Source organism: Oryzias latipes, chromosome 7 (assembly GCF_002234675.1).
Source record: "Oryzias latipes chromosome 7, ASM223467v1".
Classification (NCBI taxonomy): Eukaryota; Metazoa; Chordata; class Actinopteri; order Beloniformes; family Adrianichthyidae; genus Oryzias; species Oryzias latipes.
Window position 1 is genome coordinate 10,322,325 of NC_019865.2, and position 16,013 is coordinate 10,338,337.

Consider the following 16,013-nt stretch of genomic DNA (forward strand, 5'->3'; position numbering starts at 1 on the left):
GAGGATGGAGGAGAGGAGGCTCTGTGCTCAGGACCTGCTGCAGCAGACAAAATAACAGCACAAGACATATTGCAATGCAGACAGAGGGAGCAGATTTTTTTCTTCCTAAAGACCATGAGTCCCTGTGCGCCCGCCTGAGGGGTACACAGTATTATGAGAAGGATTTGAACAGACACGAGTCACAGTCACTGTGGAGGAGGATGAGGAGGAGGAGGGGATGAATTATTCAACCAGCCAGCTCAGCTCCTGCTCTTTGGTCTTGTTGTTTTTACAGAGGGGTAATGCAAACAACAGCAGCACCTCCTCACACCGCTGTCACACAAGATCTGCAGGAAAGCTGCCTGCGAGGAGCCCGTAGTTCTCCCCAAGAACAGGGCATGGTTTCAGAGAGCGGCAGCGGAATAATGGTTCCCCCTCAAAATGACAGCCATGGCTGCGACTGCGACGCTGCGTCGAAGATTGCAGGTCTATCACTCCCCACACGCAGGAGGACATGACAGCCCTGCCCTGCTGATAGCAAGGCTTTCAGCTCCAGGAGGCGTTTCTCGTGGCTTAGCAGCTTTGATGTTTTTAAAAGTGAAGCCTCACAATATTCAGCTCTGAGCTTTATCACCCGCAGCTGAAGTGATCGCAAACCTTTGTGCTTGAGGAAATAAAATAAATAACAAAAAAACAAGATTTTACAAATTCTGGGAGAAAAAAAAATATTCTAGTTTTTTAGATGAAAGGTTTGTTTGCAGCAGTTCCAGAAATAAAAATTAAAAAAAAGGGAAAAAATATAAAAATGAGGAAACAACGAGCAACTTAGAATTTTACCACTAAATTTGGAATTTTTAGTTTTATTATATATGTTTAAAAGAAAGTGTATAAAAGACAGGCACATCTCTTGTGGTGTAACTTAGTCGTTTATTTTAATTCCACAAATTTTTCAAAAAAATTACAAAATACTCAAATGGAGAGAACACAGGACTCACAATTTTTCCTTATTATTTCTACTTTTTGTTTACATTGTGTCATCCCATGGCGACTACTCATATATACAATAAGCTTCAAGATACCAGTATATATATAAATCTTAGCAGTCAGAATTTACATTCTGCTATTGCCGCTCTGAAACAAGAAGCTAATCCATTGACAACACTTAACATCAAAGGACACAAAAAAGAGTGGATAAAAGGCAGGGGAACGGTCAGGAAATGAGGCAAAAAAGATGGAGAATTCGTCGTGGTAAGATGGCGAGACGCTTTTTTTTCATAGGCTTTACAGGGAGCAAGAGTCTGAAGTTTGCAGGCGTTCATGTAAAAATATAGAGCTCCGAGGGGAAATATGGTTACTTTTTCATGTAAGTTAAGTGGATAAAACAGATGAAAATCCTCAAAATAAGCCACAAGTCCTCGATGGACAAACAGTCTTTGAGTGTGGAACCAAACTCCTGTCAGTGGGGGAAAAAAGGACAAAAAGCGCAGAATTGAGCGCCGCAGCGTGACGAGTCAAGACTACATGTAACAGTTGGTGACACACGAGCATGCCACTCCGAAGCCCCAGAGCCCATGTGGAACCATGACGAATGAGAACACAGATAAATACACAAACACAGAAGATCAGCCCCCCCCTCTAGTGTCACAGTGAACATTGTTACAGTCCAGCTGAAGATCCACGCTGTCAGATTTGAGCTCTGCAACGAATACCGGTGACTGGACCAAGATGGCGTTAAAAAGCATCTGTGGGGGGGTCAATGTTTGGATAAAAAGTATTGACTGGCGATGTGTTCAGGTAAGACCCGCTGAAATCAAAGCTAAAAATGACTTCAAATAAAAAACTTAAATGTAAGAGTAAAAAACAAAACCAAACAAACAGAAGAGGTTCTGTTTCTTTTGTTGACTCAAACACTGAATCAAAGGATGAACCGGTTAAGTAGAGCTCAGCGGCGCTCCTTCAGTGCAAAGTTTTCCTTTCAGCCTCGGCACGCCGGTGACACGCCGGAGAGCCTCGACTCCTCTCTGCTTCTCCGCTCCAAAAGTGTATGGTTCTGTACACCTGGCGAGCGGCTGAGGGGGCGGGGACAGGCTTTGCCTGACATACAGTACGTGTGTGGGGGACTAAATCTAACACAGTGATGTCACAAGTGAACTGCAACTCTCAGAAACTGCTTTTATAATGCCACGGTGCCCCCCACCCTCTTTTACTAAAGAGGGATAATGCTTCAAAACAAATATACTGGAGGCTGAAACAACTTAGTTTGGAGTCCACACCGAGCAATAATAATTACAATAATTATATGTTTATATATACTATTTACAGACTCAAAAACGCCATGCTGTAGCTTCTCTTAAAATTATGAAAACCCTCCAACAATGTAATAAAATAAATGTTGAATTTAAGATAGCACTTGTTATTTTGATGGTCTGACTGGTCTTTTCATACGGTTTGTTTTTCTTTGTGATGAGCACATTGTCTTGTTCTAGCACCTACAAAAAAATGTCAGGGAAGCTTCGTCATGCAGGAGTCTTGAGGACGTCTGGTCACTATCGACTAAATACAATGTCTGGGAAAATAAAAGCTTTAAAAAAGTCTTTGACAGGGAACAGAAACCAACAAAATAAACAAATAAAAAAATGGAGCATTTCTAATTCAGTCCGGTTGTTTCTGTTCTTCAAACTGAGTTTGGTCAGAAGTCCTGGAGAACCTCTGGAACACCGATCCGTAACAACTTCCTCTGTCCTGCACTGCAGCTGCTGGTTACAGCTGCTTGTCACTTTCCTTCTTCAGACGGCTGCAACAGAAAGAGGAGCGGGGTTACACGAGCAGCCGTTGTGCTCCTGTCTGCTCCTAGCTCCACGTCTTACCTGTAGTAGTCCTCCTGGCCGGGCAGAGGTCCTCCATGCATGTGGTGGCCATGCAGCCACTGCTGCTCCATCGCCAGCCTCTGCAGCTCTGCTGACTGTGCATGCATGGCCTGCAGCTGGTGGGCCGCTGACATGGGGGGTGGAATTCCTCCTGGTAGGTCCCGTGGGTATGGAGCACCTATGGGACACATGAAGCCTTACTCGGAAGGGTCAGACAAAGCCAACAAAGCAGTAGAATATCTGTATTGGGGGGTTTGACAGCAGCTTACCGAAGACTGGGTGGCGCAGCATCTCGTGTTCGTGCGGTGGCTGACCCAGGAGAGGGTTTGGGATGCTGCCGGGCGGGTAGGGGAAGCGAGCCAGGTGGGGTCCGGCGCCCAGGGGATCCACTGCCAGGGGGTGGGACCCCGAGCCTGGAGGACACACAAGACATTCACCACCACCTTCTGGGTGTCAGAGTCTTAGGGTCAGGGTACACTCATCTTTACAGTTTCATGCAATGTTACTCCTCTCATGGTCCAGTGCAACACTCGACTTTATGGCTTTTTATAGACTTCTGATTGGTTTGAGAAAAATTTACTGGAGACCAAGTCGCTTTTTGTTCAGTCTCCTTTAAATGATCAACGATTTAAAATTGTTCAGACTCAAAAAAAGAAAAAGAAAAAACGAAATTTAGATTTTTATGTTCATTTTGTTCTTTTTTGACTGGAATGAGAGGAGTAATGTAATTCACAGACATACAGTTCATTTTATATAACAATAATGGCTTTTTTTAAATAAAAGCTGCACAACAATATAATTTAATAATAAAACAAAAAGAGCTTAAAGACCCACTCAGATCGTCTTTTGATTGATTTTCTAAGGATTCCCAGTGGAATTATTAATTATATCGTTTTTAGACTCACCCTGGAATTGTGAGCAGGACTTTTGGCACAGAGACCACCCCCACTTCCCATCATCTCTTTGTTTACCCCCCCCACTTGCCCCTCACAACCCCAACCTCACATTTCCAGTGCAACAAAAATGGGGAGCAATTCTGGAGCTATGCCGTCGTACAGTTTGATCCAGATGCCAGCCCAGACGATGAAAACAAAGACGCACATGGATCTAATCGCCTACGAGTGGATGCATCAGAATGGAACGGAGCAGGGATTCAGTCACAGAAAACGCCATTTTCATCAGAGTGGGTGTTTAAACCTCTGGTTTCATTCCTGTACTACAAAGTACTTTACTTAAGAAACAATCAAATATTTACACAATAAACATTTGTGTTAAAACTATATTAGCTTAATGGAAAAAAACTAAAGACAAATGCAACATCCAGCAGACTGTAAAGTTCAAAAATCTCCTGGTGAACATTTCAGTTAGCTGAACTGCGCTCACGAGGATGAAAAAAAAAGCAGCATCTCATATCAAATCGTCAGATTTCAGAGTTTGAATAGGAGCAGGGCTTTCGCTTACCTTGGTGAAGCGGGTCTTGCTGGTGGAGGTGCAGATGGGAGTGAATGTGCGAGTGCTGGTGGTGATGTGGCGTGACGTTGAACATCTGCAGACGAGCAATGGGGTCGTTGGCCACGGTGGCCATCCTCTCGGCGTGGAGTCTCTCCGCAGCCACCCGCTCGGGGTAGCTCATTTCTGGCCGCAGCTGGGGCCCCACGAGGGCTAGCCGCTCACGCTCTAGGTGGTTCAGGCTTGGGTGGTAAGAGGCGAAAGGGTGAGGGCTGGGCATGGGGGGCAGAGTGATGGCGCCATGCCTGACAAAGTGCTCCATGGGATTTGTGGAGGGGTGGAGTGTTTCCATCTCTGGAGGCTTGACTTCAAAACCAGGCTTCATCCTTTCCCTGAGCTCCCGCTCACGGATCTCCCTTTCACGCATCTCCCGCTCTCGCAGCTCGCGCTCCCTCATGGCGGGGTCGGCGTTGTACAGGCCCGGCATGTGGTAGGCCAGCAGCGGGTCAGCGGGGTTGAGCGACACAAAGAAGGGGTGGTTTCTATTGCTCGGCGACATAACGTGGGGCCTGGCGTACTCGCTGAGTGTGCGTAAGGCAGGGGTGTCGGGGCCAATGTATGGAGGCACAGCTGCAATTGTAGTTGGGGGGCCATCGAAGGGGGGTCGCATGTGGGCGGGGCCAGCCATTTGAGGTTCCCCCATTCTGCTTTCATGAGATGAGCTGGAGGCTTTCTGTGGAGGTCAGATGCATAAAGCTGAAGACCACAAAAAGCTCAGACGAGGAAGAAAGTGTGAGGAGGAAGAACTCACCGCGGCACGCTCCACTTCCTTCTCCCGCTCCCGCTCTCTTTCCCGCTCCTTTTCCCTCTCCCTTTCTCGCTCCTTCTCCTCCCTAGCCTTCTGCTCTGCTTCCCTCTTGGCTTTCTCCAGCGCCTCTTCCCGCTTCTTGGCCAGTTTGGACGAAGCAAGTGGAGTGAAGTAAAAGTCTGTTCTAGCGCAGGAGTTGTAACCCCGGTCCAGGTGCTTGTAGAACCTGAAGTAAACCAGAGTTTGATTAAAACCAGTAAAAGAAAAACAAACAAAAAAACTAAACAGCAAAAGGCCACAAATGACTTTTTATGTACAGACAGGAAGTCTTAAGTTGCATTCATACGAACAGGGACATCCAGTTTCAAAGTTAAATCAATGTACAGAAGCAATCAAAGACTTACAACACGATTTGAGAAATGCATCATCAACATGGGGGAGAATCTGATCATTATACTCTTCAACTTTGTAATATCTGCCTTTTTTTCCCATGGAGACAAAAATAAAAAGACTTTCTCTCCTTGGACTAATGTTGGAAAGCAAGTTGTCAAACTGGGTTACAGAGAGACGCAAGTAGAGCTAAAAGTGGTACTTAGGATTCTGAGAATGTCCCAATACTGGTCTGAGCTCCCAGGAGCTCCACATTCCCAAGTGTCTGTTCTGCTGACAATATTAGGCATTTTTACACTTTTTTCAATTCTTCAATGTGAACGTATATGACTGAAAAAAGCCAAACACAGCTGCAGAATAACCAGTCGTACCGTGCGGATTGGCTGGCGTGGCTGGGCGTGTTGACCACTGTAGGCTCGGGGGAGGGGCTTCTCTGTGGGGGCGGTGGACTCTCGGGTTCCTCTGGTTCATCCAGAGGCTCCTCCTTGATGTTGACAGGTGGGATTGATGGGCCGGGACCAGCACACGGGACTGAGGCAGGGAGAGGCATGGAGATGGAAGAGGAAGAAGAGGGAGGCTGGAGGCTTGGCATAGAGTTTGATGAGGATGGAGGAGGGCCGGTTGGAGGTAGAACTGTACTGAAAGGATGAGAGGAGAAGGGTGGCTGCGTGGGACCGGCTGTGGGGTGTGAGACTGTGTGCGGTAAAGGAGGAGCAGCAGGAGGCTGGTGGTTGGCTGACGGTGGAAGGCTCTGCGACTGGGTGAGAACTGGAGGCTGGGCTGGGGGAGGCTGAAGCTGCTGCCCCTGAGGCATGAGCTGCAGAGGGGGAGGGTGTGCTGACGGAGGATGATGGTTGGATAAGGAGCTGAGGGGCTTGAGAGCAGGAGGTGGAGGAAGGTTTGAAGGCATGGGAAGGAAAGGAGGCGCTGGCAGGTGGGGCGGATGTTTGTGAGACTGTGGGGTGGGCATCTGAGGGATGGGTGTGGTTGGAGGGGGCTTGATGTGAGGTACAGACATGGTTGCAGGAGGCAGGGGCTGCTCCCGTGGAGGCTGGCCTCCACTTTGAGAAGATGACTGGCTTTGAGAAGGAGGCGAGTGAGGCCTCTGCTGTGACTGGCTGGAGACTGGGGGAGGTGGAACCTGAGAGGGGGCCACAGGGAATCCCTGAGGGGTCATGGAGTGAGGGTGAGGCAAATGTGGGGGGACAGGCTGCAATGGATGTGGCACTGGAGGGAGGGGCCCATGATGTGGGCTGGGTAAAGACTGAGGTGGGACTGTGGGGCCTGAAGGTGGAGCCTGAGTCAGAGGTGAATGAGGAGAAGGCAGCCTTTGAGGGTGAAGCGATGCTCCAGACTGGATGAGAGACATGGGGCCAGCCTGTGCCAGAGACTGAGGAGGTAGTGAGGCTGAAGCAGCTGCAGTGGGGACCTGTGGAGGCAGCAGCGGGTTTGAGGTTGGAGGTGGAGGGGGCGCTGCAGAGGCAGTGGAGGTGCCTGGTTGACATTGGATGACAGGGGGATGCTGGCTCTGCAGTAGCTGCTGTTGCTGAGCAGAGGAATCCGAGTCGCTCTCGTTGTCACGGGGACTGGGGATGCTGGGGGAGGAGCTCCGGTTGTCCTGGTCAATGTCTTTGGGATCACTACTGAGCTCCTCGTTGATGCTGCGCCCGTCAGAGCTCTCTCCCTCCCCCTCCCCCTCGCATTCTGAGGGAGAGTCTGGCCGACTCAGCTCCTACGGGACGGAGCAGAAGAGGAGTCAGCAAGAGCAACATTTCTCTGATTTATTTATTTCTTACATGCCATACGCCTCATTTTTTACATTCAGACACTACATCAAGAAAAAATACAGTCAAAAAAAATTTTGGTTTGATTTCAATTAAACCCATCCTCTTACATCTGAATGAGACACCACAAATAGAATTTCTATGATCATTTTTGCTGACGTTTTTCCAAAACCACCACATTTGTTAGTCATGCTTGTTTGAAACTTTGGTGCAGTGGGCGCTTTCTGAAAGGTTTTGGGTCTCATGCCGTCTCTGGTTTCACAGTCAGTATTCCAGACACCCGTGTTATTTTAAGCAGCAGTAACAAAAGCACTAACACAAGAGTAAATGTTGAGTTTGGTAGTATTTATTGAGATTTTTTCCAAATTTTCCAATTTAGCCTAAGGAGGACTTCAGTTAGTATTTAACTGAAGTAGTATTTTTCAGTTAGTTATTACTTTCTACACTACATGTACATGGAATACCTAATAAAATAAACCTCTAGTGCACTACTTTTTGCTAAGTAACTATTTGGGATTTGTTTGACAAATATTCTGCCCCTTTTTGCTAAATACGTTGTTGTACAGCGTTCCCTCATTTATCATGGGGGTTACGTTGTAAAAATAACCCACAATGAGTGAATTTGATGATGTAGGATTATAGGTATGAAAAATCTCACTGCTCACATTTTACACTTTCCCCTCTTGTTTAAATAGTCAAAGTTCAAAAAATAAAATCAGTATTGTGGAATGAAAACAAAGATCTGCCAGCAAGGAAGGTTCATGTAAATGTGGCAAATTGAATGCATTCTGTACAGAAGACGCGGCACGAAGGACACTTTTTGACAAGTTCAGCAGCTAATCAGGATGGGGTGCGCAGTAAAAAAAACCCCAAAAGAGCCAAATTGCAATGAAAAAGAAAATAAAGCAGCAAAGCAGAGAGACCACTATAAGCAAGGGACCACTGTATGTGAGATTTGTTTGACAAATGTCCTGCACCTTTTTGCAAAATACTTTGTTGTACTTCTACAGAGGTTTTAACTGTCATCTGACAAAAGAAGGATAAGGAGAAAATAAAGAAAACATTGTTTTTTTATTTTGAACTTACAATATTTTACAGTGATAGTATTGAAGTACCTATATCATGCTTTTCTTAAGCCTTTCACAGTAACCTATATTCATATATATGATAATATACTACCTTTGCCACACTATAAAACACTTTTTTATCTTCACAGTTCATTTTCCTACCCTAAAGCAAGACGACTCGATCTCTGAGCTACTGCCTTTCGCTTCTATGTGGGAGCCGCCCATTTCATGACGTCAACCTAGAGTCGGCCTCAGCCGCGTGTCTGCATCTCCCCCACGAAAACAAACAACATCTGAACTTTTGCAAAGACGGATGTGCATACCGTGTCTATAAAAGGAAAGCATTTAGCCGATGATCGCTGGCTCTGCAAAGAAAGTGGGTGTGTGTGTGTTAACGTAGGGGCGGTGCTGGCAGTGCAGACTCTTCTTGGAAGGGGCTGTTCATATCTTATCTTTGTCACAATGTGAGGACCTGCTCATTTTTGTGGATTGGGAGGGGCTGGTGCTCAGAGGGCAGGTTTATAGAGCAATCCTCTGAAATGTGTGAATGGATCAAAATACCGCTTTGGGGATGTTTATAGTGAGTAGTGAGCATCATAATACACTTTAAAGGTCAAAAAATTGATTTCCCTTTAAATACTTCTGAGGAAGGTTAATTCCAGCAGAATAACAGTGTGAAAGCCTCCACAGAAAATCTTTTTCTGTGGAGAAAACACTAAATGTTTGTGCGTAGTGCAGAAATGTTCCCCTCACATCACAGTGTTCTACCTGTTTTCACCTGTTTGGGATTTTAAACTAATTAAAAGCCTTACCTACTTGATGATCAGAAAGCAATTGTCTGAAATGGTTGTTGGTTTGTAAATGCCAAAGTTCCCCCTGTGAATAATTACAGAAAGTTCACAGACTCACTTGTGTTTTGGACTTTTTGGCAGTGGCCCTCTCAGTCTCCTCAGAGTCTGAAGTTCCCTTCTCTCTTTGCCGTTTGGTGCTTTTCATAGGTGAAGGAGCTTCTTCCTTAATTTTCTGAAGCAAATGCACAAGATTTGTTAGAGTTTGCCTACAATGTACTATACAGATGGTAAAAACTAAAACAAGGAATAAAAAGATGCCGTTTACTTTGCTTGGCTTCTTCATGGAGTCTGTCTTGCTGTCGGTGCTGTCTGTGCTTGCGGCGCTGGGTGACGTCCGTCCACTCGAGCGCAGGTCCTCGTTGGTAGGTGAGGCTCGGCCATCAGGACTAGCTGGCTGCTTCTTGCGACCACTACGTAGCGTTGACATCTGTTTTTAGATAAAACAACAGTTGTTTGAAACACTTCAACCCGCATATGAAACAGCTTCGAAGCCGAGTGTCTGCAGGCGTGTAGTAATCCTGAAAAAAATGACAACTTTTATTTCTTAAAGGTGAAAATGGATAAATGGAGGGGGGGTTCAGGTGTCTTAACGCACCGAGCCTCGGTTCCGTCTGGTCCTCATGCTATGCTTCCCACTGAGTCCATCCTCTTCCTCCTTGACAGGCTTGAACATAAATGGGGGAGGGTCCACAGGCTTCTCTATGGGGGGCAGCTCAGCGTACTTCTTGAAGTGAATGCGGCAGTCGGTGCACAGCAAGATGTTCTCTCGGCCCCCGTGGTGCCAGTCCTTGGAGGCTGCGAGGAAAGCCATTTACAGTTGTGAAATAAGACACTCTCATATGTGAGAGGTACAAACCACACACAGAAGAAAGCACTCGCAGAAACGAAGACTTTTAACATCTATTAAGCTGATTATATTACTGCAAAGATCCAGGATCAAAATAATCTTTTTTTTCAGTTTGCAATGATTCAATATCGAGTTAGTTAGCTGTTAATACTGTGAAGCTAAAGCTATTAGCCACCTTGGATGTGGTGACAACAAAAGTGTGATCAGATGGGAGGCGGGTACTGGGAACCAGCTGTGCGACAAAGGGAGAAGGATAATGAGGTGAGTGAACCGGCCGTGGGCTCATATTTGGTTTGATCAAATTAGTCTCGACATCCTTTGATGCCCATCTGTCGCACAGCGCAGTAGTGAGTTGGATTACAATGACAGAGGAGGCACAAGCCGAATGAACCCATACGACCAGCCAAAGATGTCTGCTGCGGTTTTCTTACTGGTGCTGAAACAGTGGCGGCACGCGTAGCCCTTCAGCTCCTGCTCGCTGTCCTCACTGTCAAAGTCATCTTCGCTGGCTGAGCTGAGGTCCACTGGAAGAACCGCAAAGCAAAAAGTATGAAACTTTCCCTCAAGAATCTATGGATCCCATTTCCTCGTTTATGACTGAAGCAGCCACAGAAAAGGTCTCATATACGTACAGAACTCGCTGGATGGGGGGCGTGAGGGGGTGTTGACCGGAGTTGAAGCAGTTCTTGTCTTAATGCGGCGGAAGACGGGCTGCCGGCGATGCCTGCGGTGGGCTCGACAACTGGCTGCCTCAGGAGTCTTCTTCCAGTAGTAGTAAAAGGTGATGAGCTCTCCCTGAAAGTACAGGTGAAAAACAGAACATGAGTACATCTATTTAAAAAAAAAAAAAAAAAAATAGGAGTCACCTGTGACGACAAATGAAAGCCTCGGCAAAATGAATCTCCATTAAAGTCTCACTCCAATCATCTTTTGATCTATTCAAAGCGTTCCCAGTGGTGTTTTTTTATTTCTGATTATGCCGTTTTTAGTGAAAAATCCAAAAAGCTCTGTCATGTTCTAGGACACGTTTCTGCAGAGCGGCAGTAATTCATCAGAAATTCGCCTCTGAATTGTGAGACCCTCACACCTCCAACGTAACATTAATGGCGCAACGAAAGTGGCGAGCAATAATCAGAGCCATACAGTTTTGAGCCAAATGTCAGCTCAGACGAGGAAAACAAAGACGTACATGGATCTATTTGTCTGCAAGTGGATGCATCAGAATGAAGCGGAGCAGACAGATTATGGCCTGCAGCAGTAACTTCTGTCACTGCTGCAAGCTTTTTCCAATGCCAATTTTTCTCTATCTGCTCCTGATTCACAACAATTTCAATAAAGAAATATTTGAAAATGTAATTTTTAGCTCAATCTTCTTTATATATTTCAATCATGATATATATAAATATTCGTCAATCATGAGAAAAACATCGCAAGAACATGTTCAATACACCAAAAACGTGATTTTCTATATTGGGGTGGGTATTTAAGGTATTCAAAAGTCATTTTGGCACACAGCACAGTTTTTAAGAGTCAAAGGCCACGCATCGGGTCAATCCATGCCAGAGTTTGCAGCTGGCTGAGCGCGTTTGTGCTACGGCCTTGCATGTCCCCGGATTAGGCACGGAGGCTCACTGAATGTAGGGATATTAGGATCAGTGCACTGGTGGCTGCCTGGGTGGCAGGAGGTTGAATGGGCACAAAAGAACATGTCAGGCAGAGCTTTGGCGCTACAAATAGGGAGTGAAATGGCTCCTCGCCTGCTCACTGGAAGAGTCAATTGAACTTTAATCAAACATTCGAAGGGGCGCACTTACCAGCGAGCCAGGCGGATAAATGCGGCGCACAAAGAGCCGCCAGGAAATCAATATTCAACTGAAACATTAACCCGCTCAGTGAAGAATCAGAAAGCACTTTACAGAGGCAACCTGTGCATACTAACTGCTGCTTCCCAGCTATAATTAAAACACACAGCTATACAATGCCTCTTTGCTTTGGGTTCTCTGTGTTCATCAAGTCTTACTAGTTAGTGATTCTACAGTTGCTGGATAACAAATTGATGAAATCATGTGGTGTGACTGTTTGGTGAGCAGTCAGTCACCTGTGATCTTTAAAGCCCACAGGGCAGCCATGTACTGTCTGAGGTCTGTTAAACCGCTGTTCTACAAAGCTCCCAAGGTTTAATGGCTATTGATTGTTTTCTTTCTCCGCTGCAGCCAAGAAACTTGACATAAATTAGTGAGTCCATTGCTTTCTAAAATGCATTAACAGCTTTGCAGCTTGTGCCCAACATCATCTCTAAAAATAAGGCTAAGAAAAAGGTTTTAGCGAAACAATGTTTAATTACAACAAATCAAAGATAAAATGATAATTTGAATGAATTTTGGCATTTATGTTTAGATTTTAAAACTGATGTGATCCTATGTTAGTAAAATAAACCCCTCACTGCTGACATTACATTTTGAGCTTGACCACTCCTCCAAAATGCAGACACCATAACTAAGTAGAAAATATGGTTTAGTACTTTGTTAGAGCATACAGCAATTATTCTCATCTTAAGCTGCACAATAGTGTCTTTTTGCTGTTTTAGAGGCAACGTTCTTAAATGTGTAGCACTGCTAATATATCTGCTGCAGCAGGAGGATCTTTATTGTACTTTGTGAAAGAACCATGTATGTACTGCTGTCAAATTTAAAGGAGGTTAAAGCTGTGTAGAACATGGTAACACCATTAAAATTCAATTTTTACAACTACATAAAAGCTACAAATAAAATAAAATGTATTGTTCTAAACGATGAGGTGGGATTTTGTGGTTCTGGCTTTGGTTTTGGTCAGCAAGAAGCAATAAAGTTTGCCGACCTCTGTTCTAGAAATATAAGTCAAAAGGTTTTAATGAACCAACTTATGTCATGTTACTAAACGGTGTAAATTACCTTAGTTAAGCCATATAAACACAATTATTCTAGACAAAAATGACCTAACTAGCAATGCACCTGATTGTCTTTGGAAATTTCAACCTTTCTTTTATTCTTGTGGAGCAGCATCTTCTCGACTCCACCTTTTACGTGAACATGTTACAGATGTTTCTTCAAAAACATTTTGGAAACTTTTTATAATAAAAGGAAATAACAGGTGTGAATACATGTCAGAGAAAGCTTGACAATAGGTCTCAGGTCATTGTTAGTTACCTCTAAGTCGCTCTTAATGCGAATCATCCTAACGCAGCATGGTTACATCTAATTAGGGAAAACAACACGGACACATTGACTGCAGATGTCTGAGCTCTGTGAAAGCTCTTTACGTTTCAGGACCTGCGGAGCAACTGCCTCGTTTGGAGATGAGGAGTGATTATCCTGAACCCTCCAAACTCACGTTTGTGTATCTATTTCTGCTGATGGGGGGGCACGTTGTGGCGGCTTCCTGTGCACCTCCTTCACCCTGCTTGGCCAGTAGAAAAGGCAGGCTGCAGGTGCTAACCGAGGGAAGGCAGGCGTCCTGATGTGAAATCTAATTGAAATGTGCAGATCAAAAGTGTGGAGCGGTGCTGAGCGCCGGCTTTGCTCTGTGCTTAATGACTGTTCCCACCAGTGCCTCTCTGCCTCCTCGCTGTGGGCTGACAACTACATGGCCTTGGCAACAGCTTGGAAGACACAAGGAAAGGTCACCCTGCCTCTCCATCACTCACACTGTGTCAAGTACCATTACATTACACTGGAGTTAATGAAAACATTAACTTAGGCTTTTGAATGGAAATTAACAGGTGCCCATACAAGCTGTACTAGTCAGCAATGGATGAAAAGAGAATAAAATAAAAGCTGCTTTTACAACTGTGTATAAGGAAGTGACAAGCTAACAGTGACCACAAACAGCAACTTGAAAAAATTCATGAATAAAACTGAGTGAGAAATGACGGGAAGCGTTTTAAAAATGTAGATGAGTTACACAACACGGCAGTTAAACGCCAAACATGAACAGCTATACAGCAGCTGAGACGGCTGGAAAGAATCTGTGTCAAACAGAGACCGACAGATTACCTCTCAGCTTGTCAAATGTAGGTCCTCTGAAGCTACACGGCTCCAATCTTCCACCAGCTGTGTACTTTCTCCATCAAAGTCACTTTGCCATGCTGCCACGTGCCCTCGGCTACGCTTTAACTTTCATTACCTTCTGTTTCAACTCCACGATTGGACGTGGGAGCGGATCATTTGTGTGAACCTGCTGAGGTTTGGAGTGAAAGTGGCCCTTTTCCTAAAAAGTTTGGTGGCAGCAAAACAAACTGTCCTGTGATTCGGTGCTTGAAAACTTTCACCAACTATTGAGACGTTTATGAGCGCTTGATAAAGACATGCAGACTGGCTCCGGCTCAGGCTTTGGCACATCATTTTTCTGACTCCAATGAATCTCTGCTGCAGCAGAGTATGCTGCTGCTGCTGCTGCAGAACATGAGATAGTGACAACATAAGCTCAGCATTATTAGTCTTTTTTCAGACTTCATCTGCAGGAGCTTTCTGGCTGCTGGATTATCTGACAAGCAAAGGGCTTACGGTACTCTTCCACTCCAGTTTTTCCCACCTCAACTGACTGACTTTGTATAAAGTGTGCGACACAGATGTTGAATTCAGACTACATGAAGCGTTTCACAGATGTTAATATAGTTGTGTGGAATTGTAATATTTCTTTGCTTTCGTAAAAGGCCAAAGATGTGTTGGAGTGCATTCAAACATATTTACATGCATCTTTTGTTTTACTGTTGTGTAAATGTTGTACAGATGTCGTGATGGACTCAGTTGTAATCTTTTGGAGTCAAGACTTTAGTATGAAACATATTTTAAACCCATTCAAAATCTAGAAACAACTTCTTGAAATCTGGACCAAAGATCAAGAAGTATTAATCGTCCTGAATTAGATTAACCATAAATCCACTGGTGGGAGTGCTGGCTGAGTGGAAGCAGGACTGAACCACCCTCCACTCAGCCTGGTGGTCTAATGCACACGGGCAGAGCTGACTGCAAGGCTAAACTCATGTATTTACACCCTTACCCTCTCCCAGGCCCAAGCCTGAACAGATGGTTTCTGTTTTTCCTGGCAGATTTGTGACAGAGCCACAAAAGGCCCCTGCTTTGACAAGAAGCCAAACGGTTAAGGCTGTTACTGGCAAGAGCAGGGGGAGAAGGAGAGAGAGAACAAGGGAGAGCAGAGGAGGGGGAGGGCAAAGAGTGGAGGAGAGCCGAGAAGTAGGAATGAGCAGGGAGCAGATAAGACTATCAAAACTGTAAACAACCACAACCTCCTGAAAAGAAAAAGAAAAAAAGTCTTCGTTTTAAAGTTAAAGTGTAAAAGGGGGGGATGGGGAGAAAGCAGCATAAAGGGGCCGTGGTTCAGTGTCGCTGTGGCGAGTTGTGTAAACATTCATTACTGCAGCACCAACCTGAGTGCCTCCCGTTTTCTCCATGGCCCAAAGATGGAGGAGGGAGAATTACTTCCTGACTCATTTATAGAAGGTGAAGGGGGAAGTCTTCTTAAGCTAAATCAAACCACACTATAATGACAAATGCGCTTGACAGTGTGATTTGTGATTCCCCTTTGCTTGTGGCAGGCAGGTAGTGCAGAGTATCGGGTAAGGTACTTCACGGCTTTTCCTCTACCAAATGCTTTAAATGTGAGGGGGAAGTGAAGCAATGTTAACTGAACTCACAGTCTTTTGAAAGCGTAGTTTCTGCGGAGCGGCAGTAGCTCATTAGAAATTTGCCGCAGGGTTCTGGCTGGCGTCATTTGTTTGGAGAAAGCCCGCCCCCCTTCCCCTTGCCGAGAGGTTGGACTTACTGTGGCACGGCCCAGCATATTTTCTACAAATACAATCTTAGTCAAACTGCTAATTTTCGTCTGCTCTCAACTCTCAACAATTGGAATAAACAATCAGTAATGGTAATTTGTAAATCTTAATTTTCTTTTTATACATCTATCAGAAAAATGC

At 45.1% G+C, this 16,013-nt stretch overlaps 1 protein-coding gene across 8 annotated transcripts in view; it reads right to left on the reverse strand.

Moving 5' to 3' along the window:
* Window positions 1–886: 886 nt before the first annotated feature.
* rere (arginine-glutamic acid dipeptide repeats) overlaps window positions 887–16,013 on the reverse strand; it is a 145,786-nt gene continuing 130,659 nt past the window's right edge. For 5 of the 8 annotated variants that reach the window (XM_023956538.1, XM_023956537.1, XM_023956535.1 and 2 more), the window contains 11 exons: window positions 10,675–10,837; window positions 10,474–10,566; window positions 9,791–9,990; window positions 9,461–9,622; window positions 9,254–9,367; window positions 5,865–7,225; window positions 5,107–5,329; window positions 4,308–5,028; window positions 3,116–3,289; window positions 2,847–3,042; window positions 887–2,773 (listed from right to left, as the gene is read on the reverse strand). In XM_023956538.1, the coding sequence (XP_023812306.1) occupies window positions 2,740–2,773; window positions 2,847–3,042; window positions 3,116–3,289; window positions 4,308–5,028; window positions 5,107–5,329; window positions 5,865–7,225; window positions 9,254–9,367; window positions 9,461–9,622; window positions 9,791–9,990; window positions 10,474–10,566; window positions 10,675–10,837 (3,441 nt within the window). In that variant the 3' untranslated portion in view covers window positions 887–2,739. The remainder of the gene's footprint in view (window positions 2,774–2,846; window positions 3,043–3,115; window positions 3,290–4,307; window positions 5,029–5,106; window positions 5,330–5,864; window positions 7,226–9,253; window positions 9,368–9,460; window positions 9,623–9,790; window positions 9,991–10,473; window positions 10,567–10,674; window positions 10,838–16,013) is intronic. The other 3 variants (XM_023956540.1, XM_023956541.1, XM_023956539.1) reach the window with 3 other exon arrangements.